The sequence below is a fragment of the Geotrypetes seraphini genome, chromosome 1 (genome assembly GCF_902459505.1).
Source record: "Geotrypetes seraphini chromosome 1, aGeoSer1.1, whole genome shotgun sequence".
Classification (NCBI taxonomy): domain Eukaryota; kingdom Metazoa; phylum Chordata; class Amphibia; order Gymnophiona; family Dermophiidae; genus Geotrypetes; species Geotrypetes seraphini.
Window position 1 is genome coordinate 149,086,728 of NC_047084.1, and position 13,434 is coordinate 149,100,161.

The 13,434-nt window shown below is 43.9% G+C and overlaps 1 protein-coding gene across 5 annotated transcripts in view; it reads right to left on the bottom strand.

Annotated features, from left to right (window-relative positions):
- Window positions 1–13,434, bottom strand: part of INPP4B (inositol polyphosphate-4-phosphatase type II B) — an 812,760-nt gene that overhangs the window by 513,097 nt on the left and 286,229 nt on the right. For all 5 annotated transcript variants that reach the window (XM_033939865.1, XM_033939855.1, XM_033939874.1 and 2 more), the window contains one exon: window positions 1,830–1,909. In XM_033939865.1, the coding sequence (XP_033795756.1) occupies window positions 1,830–1,909 (80 nt within the window). The remainder of the gene's footprint in view (window positions 1–1,829; window positions 1,910–13,434) is intronic.

Below are 13,434 nucleotides of genomic sequence, written 5' to 3' on the forward strand. Positions count from 1 at the left end.
GAGTCCGGCTCCAACAAAGTAAGAGGGTCGGCTTCGGGGATAGGGGGGTGGTGCGGCGGGCGAGCAGACAGGCAGGGAGGGATCCCCACCTACGGCTTCTGTGGGTGGGTCAGCTTCAGAGGAGAGAGGGTGCAGGAGGGCGGGTGGGACACACAGGGATCCCCCGCGTGCAACTTAATTTTGGGACAAAGCTGGAAGGCAGGGAGGGGGAGGGGCAAGAAAGGGAAGGGGAAGAACATGGGACACAGAAGGGAGGGAATAGAAAGGGAGAATTGATGGGCATGAGGGTGTGAGTGAGAGATGGTGCACATGGAGAAAGGAAGAAAGGAAAATTGGGCATAAAGAGAGAGGAGTGAGGTAGAGATGCATGGGAAATGGAAGGATGAGAGGGAGAAATGCTGGATATGGTGGTGGAGAGGGCAGACTGAAGGGGATGCAAGGGGGAAGAATGTTGGACATAGTGATGGAGGGAGAGATGTGGCATTGTCCTGGAGAGGGGTGATAGAAGGAGAAATGGGCACGAGGCTGGTGGGCAGTGGTGAAAAATGCTGCACATGATCCGGGGGATGAGAGAGGGAGAAATGTTGGATGTGGCAGTAGAGGGGGTGGGAGAGATGCACCCTGGATCTCTCTCTCTCTCTCTCTTGGACAGCAAGAGAGAGGGAGACATGTTGCCAATAGGGATGGAGGAGAGAGGTAGAAAAGTTGGACTCATGGAGGGACAGAGAGAGAGATGTTGTTTGGGGAAGGGAATTGGGTCTAGAGGAGAGGAAGCGTGCAGGAGGCAGAAAGAAAGAAATATTGGATGCACAGTCAGAAGGAAGTGCAACCAGAGACTCATGAAATTGCCAAACAAAGGTAGGGAAAATGATTTTATTGTCAATTTAGTGATTGCAATATGTCAGTTTTGTGAATTTATATCTGCTATCTATATTTTGCACTATATTTGTCTATTTTTCTATAGTTGTTACCAAGGTGACATTGCAAATTTTAAAGTCATCTGCCTTGACCTCTTTGAAACCCCCCGAATATAAATGATAAATAACATTTTCTCTGTGAACAGTGTGCTTTGTGTTTTATGGTTACCATTATGTATTAATAAGATTATATAGTGTGTATATGAAAAATGAACGGAAGAAATTTCATTACAATTAGTACTATCATTATGGGGGTGGGGCCAGGGGCAGGTCAGGGATAGGTCTTGGGTGGGTCTGGGGCGGAACTTGGGCGGGGGAACTCAGCTGATACTTGTTAGAAGAAGTTTGAAAACACTATCATAGGGCACATTATCAGAGCACATGACTGGGTTCTTTTTCTTGTGTAGCACCCATTATGGTGGAATGGCCATCCAGGACTATTACGGATGTTTTTCTCAGAGTAATTTTAAGAGATCATTGAAAACACATTTGTTTGTGCCAGCATTCTGAAGGGCAATGATTTTCTTTGGAGACTGTGGTTACCACGGTTTATGCAAGCACTTTGAAGGACGCAATTTTATTGGTGTATGTGGTGTCTTTTTTTAGATTACATGCACTATATTGTAATCCGCATAGGTAGATGCAGAAGATAGATTTTTAAAATAAATTAACTATTGAGGAGCTGCCTTTGGTTACCTTAAAAGGCTTCTGCTATTTCAGTAACTTTTCTAACCCAGTGAAAGGAAAGCTCTAGCTGAAATAAGTGGCCTTTCACTAAACTGAAATAGGCACTTTACGCTGACCTACATGAGAAATACTGTAATTCAGAGAGGGTCAAGCACAGTTTAGCAATTGTCACTGAATGTCACTGACTGTTCGTTTAAAATGGCATCCAAAGGACAAAAGGCCTACCTCAGGCTGAGGGTCAGTCGAAGCTCCTTTGATTTCACTAGGTCCCCTACTTTAAAGGTAGTGCAGCCCAGGAAGCTCCTCTAGAAAAGAAACAGGAAAAAGGAGAGGTATAATTATTAATTTTCGGTGCTTTAATCAGTTCAATATCATTGTTTGTGGTCATAAGAATGAGATATTAAATTGGAGTGTAGTGGATTAATCTGCTGTTTTGATGTAGAATGTCTCCAATGGATCAGTAAACAACGATTATGAATAATTTGTACAGCTCAGTTTTCAAAGGGACAGGCACGTGGGATCTCTTTAGGGAGAGGAGGAGACAGTGGATGCTGTGGGTGGGCAGACTGGATGGGCCATTTGGCCTTTATCTGCCATCTTGTTTCAATGTTTATTCACGACAAAGCAGGTAAGTTGGCAAAAGAAAATTAAAAATGGCCGCCAGCAATGTTAACAGAGTATCAAAGAACTTAGACACACAAAGGGTTCCTTTTACTGAGGTGCGCTAGCATTTTTAGCGCGCACTAACCCCTGCGCTACGCGTAAAAACTAATGCCAGCTCAATGGTGGCGTTAGCGTCTAGCACGCGCGAGAAAACCGCTAGCGCAGCTTAGTAAAAGGAGCCCAAAGTTCCCTAGGCTACTATGGTACTTTGTGTGTCTAAGTGCTTTGAAAATGAGCCCCATAGTAAATGATGGCAGATAAAAGACTTGTGTGGCCCTTCCAGTTTGCCCAGCAGTCAAATTCATTATCAAGACAATGCTGAACCAACAATCCAGTATATTATTATTACATTTTACTTGCTAATTTCCACTATAAGATGTCTTCCCCTCCCTATGAGATATGGAAGACCTGTTCTCAGATATGAAATGAATGTGGTATAAAATACACATATGGAACCCAAACAAAAGGGACAGAAACCCCCACGTAAAAGTCAAACAACAGGAGAGCAAGTGGGGAGTGGGATAGACCACGTCAACCTTGGGGTAGCCAATCTTTATTTGTATAAATCAACTTACAACTATAATCCATAGAAAATCACATGGAAAAGTCCAAATGTATGGAAAGTCCTGTTTTGAAAAGCCGTTCAGACCCTCGGACATGTCCTCGAAAAGGAGGCCATATCTGGGGACGCCTGGTAACCCTACTAATAGTAAACGTACAACTTCCTTTCTTAGGAAACCAAACCTGGCTTTCATTCATATGATACCAATTACGACTGTGGATAATCTCAGTGTTGCTGCTTTAACTGGCACGAGGAGCAAGAATGATTCACGGCCTCAGCGAATCTGTCTTGGCTTCCCATATCTTTCTCAGTGACACATAAATATTGCAGGATAACGGAATGCATTTGTTACAAGAATAAATACTCAGAAACACATCCAAACTCTTACACAAAAATTAATCACAAGAGCCGTGGGTATGTTATCTGCGATGTTAAGAGAAAACCAGTTTTCCTTCATTATGATGTATGAATAATCTATGAGGAGGAAAAGAATTATCGTACGTTTGTAAGTGCTTTTTGCTCTGATGTTCCTGTGTCAGCGCTCGGAGAGGGAGCAGGAACCCTGGCAATTACAAGACTTAAGTCGAAGACGTGGCGGGAGGGTCTACATAATCACCGAAAACGTCCCGAAAAAGGTGAAAGTTCAGGACAGACACACCCAAGCTTTACTTTACTGCTACTTAAGTTAGTTTTAACAGCAGTAGCATATCCGCGGGGGTGGGGGAGGGGGGGTTCTGAGGTCTGACCCTCTGCTTTAATGGCTGGCAAGGATGCCAAGCCCTGCCAGCTGAAGAGGTCTCCTGCACGCGCCCAGTAGCATTTAATGCCAGCGCTCTCACACAGGCCGAGTTGCTGAGTTCAACCACTGGACTAAGCATGCTTGGGAAATGCCAAGTGTTGGCCGCTGAAATGCGCCACCAACTTAGAAACATAGAAACATAGAAAATGACGGCAGAAAAGGGCCACGGCCCATCTAGTCTGCCCACACTAATGGCCCACCCCCTAACTACCTCCATGAAGAGATCCCACATGCCAAATAGAAACATAGAACATGACGGCAGAAAAGGGCCTCGGCCCATCCAGTCTGCCCACCCTAATGGCCCACCCCCTAACTACCTCCATGAAGAGATCCCACATGCCAAATAGAAACATAGAACATGACGGCAGAAAAGGGCCTCGGCCCATCCAGTCTGCCCACCCTAATGGCCCACCTCCTAACTACCTCCATGAACAGATCCCACATGCCAAATAGAAACATAGAACATGACGGCAGAAAAGGGCCTCGGCCCATCCACTCTGCCCACCCTAATGGCCCACCCCCTAACTACCTCCATGAAGAGATCCCACATGCCAAATAGAAACATAGAACATGACGGCAGAAAAGGGCCTCGACCCATCCAGTCTGCCCACCCTAATGGCCCACCCCCTAACTACCTCCATGAAGAGATCCCACATGCCAAATAGAAACATAGAACATGACGGCAGAAAAGGGCCTCGGCCCATCCAGTCTGCCCACCCTAATGGCCCACCCCCTAACTACCTCCATGAAGAGATCCCACATGCCAAATAGAAACATAGAACATGACGGCAGAAAAGGGCCTCGGCCCATCCACTCTGCCCACCCTAATGGCCCACCCCCTAACTACCTCCATGAAGAGATCCCACATGCCAAATAGAAACATAGAACATGACGGCAGAAAAGGGCCTCGACCCATCCAGTCTGCCCACCCTAATGGCCCACCCCCTAACTACCTCCATGAAGAGATCCCACATGCCAAATAGAAACATAGAACATGAAGGCAGAAAAGGGCCTCGGCCCATCCAGTCTGCCCACCCTAATGGCCCACCCCCTAACTACCTCCATGAAGAGATCCCACATGCCAATCCCATCTTTTCTTAAAATCTGGCACGCTGCTGGCCTCAATTACCTGTTGTGGAAGATTATTCCAGCGGTCAACCACCCTTTCGGTGAAGAAATATTTTCTGGTGTCGCCATGAAATTTCCCACCCCTGATTTTCAACAGATGCCCTCTTGTTGCCGTGGGTCCTTTAAGGAAAAAAGAGATCCTCTTCCACCTCGATACGGTCCTTGACATATTTGAACGTCTCGATCATGTCTCCCCTCTCTCTGCGTTCCTCGAGTGAGTACAGCTGCAACTTACCCAGTCGTTCCTCATATGGGAGATCCTTGAGTCCTGAGACCATCCTAGTGGCCATTCGCTGAACCAACTCAACTCTCCGCACATCTTTTTGATAATGCGGCCTCCAGAATTGTACACAGTATTCCAGAATTGTACACAGTATTCCAGACGGCACATGCAGGGATTCACTCAGGAGACCACTTCAGCCGGTGGGACTTGGCACCCTGCCAGTAAGGGTATGCTTTAATGCGGCGGGGGAGGGGGAGAATACCTGGTCCCCCGAGTTCATCTTTGACCCCTCCCCCCCAAATGGACTTATGCTGTTTTACAGTATGCACTTTAGAGAAGAACTGAAGCTCTTTTTAGCTATTTCATAATATGCAAAATGAAGTACATGTTAGTTCCTGGACAGAGAACAGAAGTTATCTTCCCATGTTCACAAACAAAAGGTTGACCCTTAATGATCCACAGAAATAAAAAATCTGATAAAAACAAAAACACTGTGGAGATGATGTTCAAGATGCAGGCTTTATTTCCTCGAGGTCCTCGAGGGTCGCAATCCAGCCAGGTTTTCAGGATTTCCCCCAATGAATATGCAAGAGATCTATTTGCATACAATGAAAGCAGTGCCTGCAAATAGATCTCATGCATATTTATTGGGGAAATCCTGACAAACCGGCTGGATTGCGGCCCTCGAGGACCGACTTTGACACCCTAAACTTTCAATCCAGTAATCCACAAAAGTAATACCTAGGAACCAAAACGTCGGGGACTGTTCAGAGTTTTGCCAAGAGTCATTTTTAGCCTTTGATCCACGAGTTTCTGTATCAGGACCTTCAGGGACCCCTGAGGAAAACACTTTTATCGAAACACGGACCAACATAGCTGGTTTTAAAAAAGGTTTGGACAAGTTCCTGGAGGAAAAATCCATAGTCTGATACTGAGACAGGTATGGGATGGTAGCATGGAATGCTGCTACTATGGTACTTGTGACTTGGATTGGCCTCCGCAAAGACAGGATAATGGGCTAGATGGACCATTGATCTGACCCACAAAAGCTATTCTTATGTTCTTATGATATTCAACAATATTTAGCCATCTGGGAACAGCTCCCAGCCAGCTAAGCTGACTAACCACCAATATTCAGCAGGAGCAAGCAGTCTTTCTCCCGCTGTCTGTCTCCTAGTAAATATCCTGCTCAGCGGATTAGCCAGACAGACCCATCTAAAAAACAGGCATAACTTTGGCATGAATATCGGCTTGGCCATCTAAGTCTTCGGCAGCTGATTTTAACCCTGAAATTCAATGCTGGTGGCCGGATACAGCCCCAGCACTGAATATCCGGGCTCGCCGATAACTGCGAGAAGCAGCCAGGCTGCGCAGTCTGAATTTTGGCCCCAGAGAGAACAAGTATAGGAGATTTTTGCAAAACTTTGAACGCACCACAGTGCAGCCTGTTTCACATTCCAGATAAGGCATTTATGAAACTGTCGACCACATGTGTTTGCATAGAAAAAAAGTGTGCCTAATTTTATATAATCTATTTGCAAGCATTCCCGGGGACATATTTTGGATGGGACAGTGTTTGTATGAAATCTGTAGGATACACCAGTACACATGTAAATTAGGCATACACATTTACGCCTGTGCAAGGTGAAAGGTTTAGACAAGTTCCTGGAGGAAAAGTCCACAGTCTGCTATTGAGACAGAAAAAGGAGAAATCACTGTTTGTCCTGGATCAGGAGCTTGGAATCTTGCTATTTGGGATTCAGGAATGTTGCTGCTATTTGGGGTTCTGCCAGGTACTTGTGACCAGGATTGGCCACGCTGGAAACTGGGCTAGACGGACCATAGTTCTGACCCAGTGTGGCTATTCTTATGTTCATATTATTTAATAAATTTAAGTAAGTTTCTCTAACAAAGTCAAGAAAACCTACAACCAGGGATGTAGATATGAAGAAAAGTATATGTTACCTGATGTTTCATGAAACACACCAATACCCACCTACTATGTTCGTCAGATGGAGATTTAGTCATCTGTACCGGTAGGGATGCTTTAAAAATATGGAAACTCGGTCTTTTTTGCTTATTGCAAGCAAAGAAACATGAGTGGTATAATCCCTGATACTGAGTTTAACGAGTCTCCTGTAACATTATAGAAATCCTTCTCTTAAATATCTGTCATAGACTATTAAACACGCCAAGATATGGATAATCGTATGGTTCTGTCTTCCTTGTAATTCTATTGCCAATATCCGTAGCCCAGGGGTGAAAAGAGACTTCAAGTGCTCACGGTTGCAGACGTTAGATAAATCTTGTCTGGCCACCCCTTTGTGAGCTCTCATTAGTCCCTTCAAAAAAAAAACCACCTGTATTAGTAAGTGATGCAATTCAATTCTATCTTTACCTTTTTTTAATTTTTATTTTAAGGCATTTATTTAAGAATTACAAGGAAGGCAGAACCATACCATTATCCACATCTTGGTGTGTCTCCTGTAACATTACCATATCTGAATGCAACCGTTTCTCAACGCGGGTGATTCAACCCGTTTACATTATGAGAGTTATTGCATTTCACTCAGCCATTTAACAGAAAAAGTAATAAACTATAAGGCACCACCTGTCAGAAATGCCATCCAATAAATTACATTCAAGCTGAGAGATGAACCAACAAAAGATGGCTCCTGCTACCAAACGCAGCTCTGGAGCGCCAGGACTGTGCAATAGACACGGTCTGGCCTGGTGTAGAAACACAGAGAACCCATGAGTGAGCTTGGTCAGTGCTTCTGAGGAATCGCAGATGAGAAAAGCACTTCAGTAACGGAGCCCAAGACACTACATATGTAAAATTGAGCCAGTAGGCACTTGACACAGTCCATATGAGACAGAAGGCCTAGCTCATTTTCTGTAGCAGAACCTAGCAAAAGCATGAGTTTAATGCTACAAGGAGCCTTCCCAATTTAAATATACATACAGTGGTGCCTCACACAACGAACTTAATTCGTTCCAGGAGCAAGTTTGTTATGCGAAAAGTTCGTTATGTGAAACGCGTTTTCCCATAACAATACATGTTAAAAAAAATAATTCGTTCTGCAGCATAAAATATGCTAAGATGACATAAAAAAAGATAAATTTGTCAAAATGGTGAAAAGGTCACACTGTTTTACCCCACATTCACTCCTTCTAATTATTTCCCGTTTCATTTCAACAGAAATCACCTTCCTGCTTTTTTTAGAAGCCATGATATATAAAAAATATTGAGTTTATCTTAAAAGGACGACTGTATACAGTGAGAGAGGGCAGTTAAGCGCAGTGACTAACGACTGCCTGCGCGGAAGGATGCAATACATCGGCAGCTCGGGCGACTTCGTTGTGTGAAACGAAGTTCGTTGTGTGAAACGAAGTTCGTTGTGTGAAACGAAGTTCGTTGTGTGAAGTTCGTTGTGTGAAACGAAGTTCGTTGTGTGAATCAAGACATGAAGTTCGTTGTGTGCAGCGTTCGTTGTGCGAGGCGTTCGTTATGCGAGGCACCACTGTACTTAAATGCCGGTATTCTAGTCATTTCTATGCGTACGTTTGTTCACACGTGCATAAGAGGGTTCATAGACAACCCCGCGAAAGACAAAGGCGCGCGCCGACAACTGAGCACAAGACGGAGGTGCGCGCCGAAGAAAATTACAGTTTTTAGGGGCTCCGACCTGGGGTTTTGTTGGGGAGCCCCCCCCCAGTTTACTTAATAGAGATCGTGCCGGCGTTGTGGGGGGTATGGGGGGTTGTAACCCTCCACATTTTACTGTAAACTTAACTTTTTCCCTAAAAACAGGGAAAAAGTGAAGTTTTCAGTAAAACGTGGGGGGTTACAACCCCCCACAACGCGGCGCAATCTCTATTAAGTAAAGTGGGGGGTTTCCCCCCCACGCCCTCCCCATCGGAGCCGTAAAAACAGGAATTTTCTGCGGCGCACACCTCCACACTGCACTCAATTGTCTGCGCGCGCCTTTGTCCCGGCGCGCTTTTGACCTGACACCTCATAAGAGACAACATTCCAGCCACATGTTATTCTTATAGTATGCTTGTTCTCAGGGTGGATATAAATCAATGATTTAAAACAAAATTTTAAAAATTGATTTTTTTTTTTTTAAATTTAAATCAGATTTTTTTTTAATAAAATGTTTTTTTGAGGAAAAATCTACCTAAAAATAGTTTTCTATTTAAAATACATTATAGACCAAAAGATATTCATCATGAAATAAGGATTCTTATTTAATTATGTAGCATAGCATGAGGCTGTATATTATGGTTTATGGTTTGTTTATTTACAATCCGCCTTTTTCACGGCGGAGTATAACAGCACGCACATAATAATACTTCACAGACATTTCAGACATCTTACAAAAAAAACAACAGCAATATACATCATATTCAGCATAAAATCAAAATAAAATGCCAGCCTGACAATAATAGCAATACAATCACTTTTCCAATACCAAGAATCAATCTCAAGCTGCCCAACACAACTCAAAATTCACCGACCAACATCTCATATTGTGCATTTCATACAACAGATCAGATGTCTTTTCAACAGTTTCTTAAAGGCATCCAACATGAAAATGCCGCCACTCTCACCGCCTGCAGGTTCAGCTGTTTTCTTGACAAAATCGCCAGGTTACATTGTGTTGCTGAGCGTAACTTTTGCAACCCGATATAAGGAAATATACTGTCCACTGTCACGTGATCTACGGGTGTGGGGGGGGGATTTCTGGCATGAGGGATTAGGCATCCCTCCTGCTGCGCGATCTACCGGAGGGGGGTGCCGAGCAGGAGGGACTGGGCATCCCTTCTGCCGCGATCGTTTGGGGGGGGGGGGGATGGATGGCCGTGGCCGCAAAACTTATCGCAGTAGGGAGATCCCTTGCTGCGATAAGCTCAGCGGCCGCGTCTACTTACAATATAGGCCAGCACTTTGCTGACCTACATTGTATGTGTCTCCCGCTGGCCTAGAGAGGCACATAATAATAATTTTATACTTATATACTGCCAAAGCCATGTAAGTTCGAGGCGGTTTATAGCAAGAGGTTCCAATCAAAGTCAGCAATACAATCTTACATAATAAAGAATATGAAAGCTAAAAGGTTCATAGGGTTACAGGATTGAATAAGAAGTGGTGAGTAGATTCTTAGTTAACAAATCGATTGAACAGACTTGTTTTTAATAGTTTTCTAAAACTGAAGTAGGATGAAGAGTGTGCGAAAACGTTACTAAGCCAGTCGTTCCATTTGCCTTCCTGGAAGGCAAGAGTTCTGTCCAAGAATCTTTTGTAGTGGCAGGCTTTTGGTTCATAGACAGTAACACGGAAGACAAAGGCGCGCGCCGACAACTGAGCGCAAGACGGAGGTGCGCGCCGAAGAAAAAGACTGGTTTTTAAGGGGCTGCGACGAGGGGTTTTGTTGGGGAGCCCCCCCCCCACTTTACTTAATACAGATCACAGCGGCATTGTGGGGGGTTTGGGGGGTTGTAACCCCCCACATTTTAGTGAAAATGTAACTTTTTCCCTAAAAACAGGGAAAAAGTTAAGTTTTCAGTAAAATGTGGGGGATTACAACCCCCCAAACCCCCCACAACGCGGCGCGATCTGTATAAAGTAAAATGGGGGGTTCCCCCCACACCCCCCGTCGTAGCCCCTAAAAACAGTCTTTATCTTCAGCGCGTGCCTCTGTGCTGCGCTCAGTTGTCTGCTTGCGCCTTTGTCCCATCGCGCTTTTGACCTGACACCCAGGCTTTTATTGTCGGATAGGTGAACAGATGTATTCTTCGTGTGGGCCTAAGATAACTTGCCAGATTGAAGTGGGAAACCAGGTAAGTGGGAGCCAGACCAAATATTGGTTTATAACATAGACAAGCGAACTTAAACAGGATTCGCGCCTCTAGGGGCAGCCAATGGAGTCTTTGATAGTAGGGGCTTATGTGTTCCCATTTTTTCAGCCTAAAGATCAGTCGAACTGCCGAATTTTGAATGACTCTGAGTCTTAGAATGGGTTTTTTGAAGGAACCCAAGTAAATAATGTTGCAATAATCGAGCAAGCTAAGGATGGATGATTGAACCAGTAAGCGGAAGGATGGTGCATCAAAGTATTTTCTGATGGTTCTGAGTTTCCATAGAACCGAAAAGCATTTTTTAACTAGTAAGTCTGTGTGAGCATTTAGAGTGAGGTGGCGGTCCAGGGTGAGTCCCAGGATTTTAATGGAGTGGTCAATAGGGAAGTTCTGACCATTCAAGGAGATCGAAGAGTCTTTGATTTTGTCATTAGGGCTTGCCAGGAAAAATTTAGTTTTGTCGGTGTTGAGCTTCAATTTGAAATCGGTCATCCATCGTTCGATTTCCTTTAGAATGGATGATAGATGAATCTTTGTCTCGGAGGTCAGAGTAGTAAGGGGAATAACAATGGTGATATCGTCAGCATAGATATAAAATTTAACCTTTAAGCTTTGTAGTAAATTCCCCAATGAGGCAAGGTAGATGTTGAACAATGTGGGAGAAAGAGGAGAGCCCTGCGGGACTCCGCAAGAGTTAACCCAACTAAAGGATTTTTTATTGTCACTGTATACTTGATATGACCGTTTGCTCAAAAAACTCTGAAACCATTTTAATATGTTACCTGAAAAACCAATTGACTCCAGACAGGTAATTAGAATAGCATGGTCAACTAGATCGAAGGCACTGCTTAGGTCTAGTTGCACAATAAGAGCACTTGTACCCTGACTGAATAAGGTATGGAGGAAGTCTAGTAGTGATGCCATGACAGTTTCGATTGTCATGCAATATGCTAAATTTGTTCAGATACATTACTAGATCCTGGTTGATCAGTCCTTCCATTAGCTTGACGAATAGGGGAGTGCTCGCAATTGGTCTATAATTAGATTTCAGTTTGGTAGATTCTCTAGGGTTTTTTACGATTGGGGTGATCAAAATCTGGCCTAGATCCTCAGGGAAAGTACCGGTTAGTAAGAGAGAGGAGAGCCAGTTGTATAACTTGGCTTTGAAAGAGATTGGAGCGACTTTCATAATGTTTGGGGAGCAGCAGTCTAATCTACAGTAGGAAACGGCATATTTTGCGTAATATTTGTTGCCAGGATGGTGTACTGAAGTTATTCCAGGCCATATCTACCCTAGGGTCGTCTTTGTGTTGGGCAACCGGGTAGTTCAAATGGTCCGCCTAAGGCTACTTCCTGGCCAAACCACGCCAACGCCTAGCCTTAGGCGAGCTTAGACGGGCTTGCGCGCCTCCCTAGGCTCCCGGGGGTGCCTCCAAAGTAGATGGCCTGCCTCAGGAGGTTTTTCTTGCGTCTCGATTGGCTGGTTAGGTAGCAATTGGCTGCCTACAATTGGGACGCCGTTTATAGAATCCGGCCTATGTTTCTTCATAGAATAATCTCTAAATTAGCACATTTATTGACACCCTCTTAAAGAATTGCCCTCCCTGACTATGAAAGGTCTATTGGACTTATTGTTCTATGCTAGACCTACTTTAAACTATATACACTAAACTAAACTAAACCTTAAGTTTCTATACCGCATCATCTAAATAAAGATGGAGCTCGACACGGTTTACAGGTAATTCAATAAATGAGGAAAGGACATAATAAGAAATTAGAGGTTATGAAGAGGATAGCTAGCTTTACATTTTAAATAGATAGCTTTATGTTTTGGAGAAAAGCCAGGTTTTCAGATGTTTTCGGAATAATTGGAATGAGCCTAGGTTCCGCAGCGGGGCAGGGAGGTTATTCCAAAGCTCAGTGAATTTGAAGACAAGGGATTTCCCTAATTTATCTGCATACATGACGCCTTTTAACGAGGGGAAAGATAGTTTGAGTTTGTGGGCAGATCTGGTAATGTCCGGTCTCGAAGAATTCCAGAATAGTGGAATTAGGGGAGGAAGAATGCCATGTAGGATCTTGAATATTAGGCGGATACATTTATAGTGAATCCTAGAAATCACTGGAAGCCAGTGAAGTTTTGACAGAAGTGGGAAACATGATCGAATTTGCTTTTGGCGAAGATCAACCTAGCCGCAGTGTTCTGGATCCGCTGAAGTCTTTGAATACTGAAGTGGCAGTATTTTGCCTCAAAGTCTTCCAAGGACTTATTCAAGGACCTTCAGGCTGCCAACTATATTTAAAGTATTGTCAATAAGAGACTAATTCTACAAATCTACTTTATCTTGTCGGAAATTAATAGAGCGTTCAATATAAAGTACCTGAATGGGATTTTAAAAATCATTCCTTCTAACTATGTTAATTCTCCTTGCCCATGTTACAGACAATTTCACCCTTTCAGCTAGATCGTGTATAAATTTTGGATAACTGGACCATAAAATTGCTCTTTGTATCTAAAATCAATGGGGGAACCAAAGCATTCAAATAACAGATGGGCAAGTCTTCATCCAGATAAAACCAAAGGGGAAAG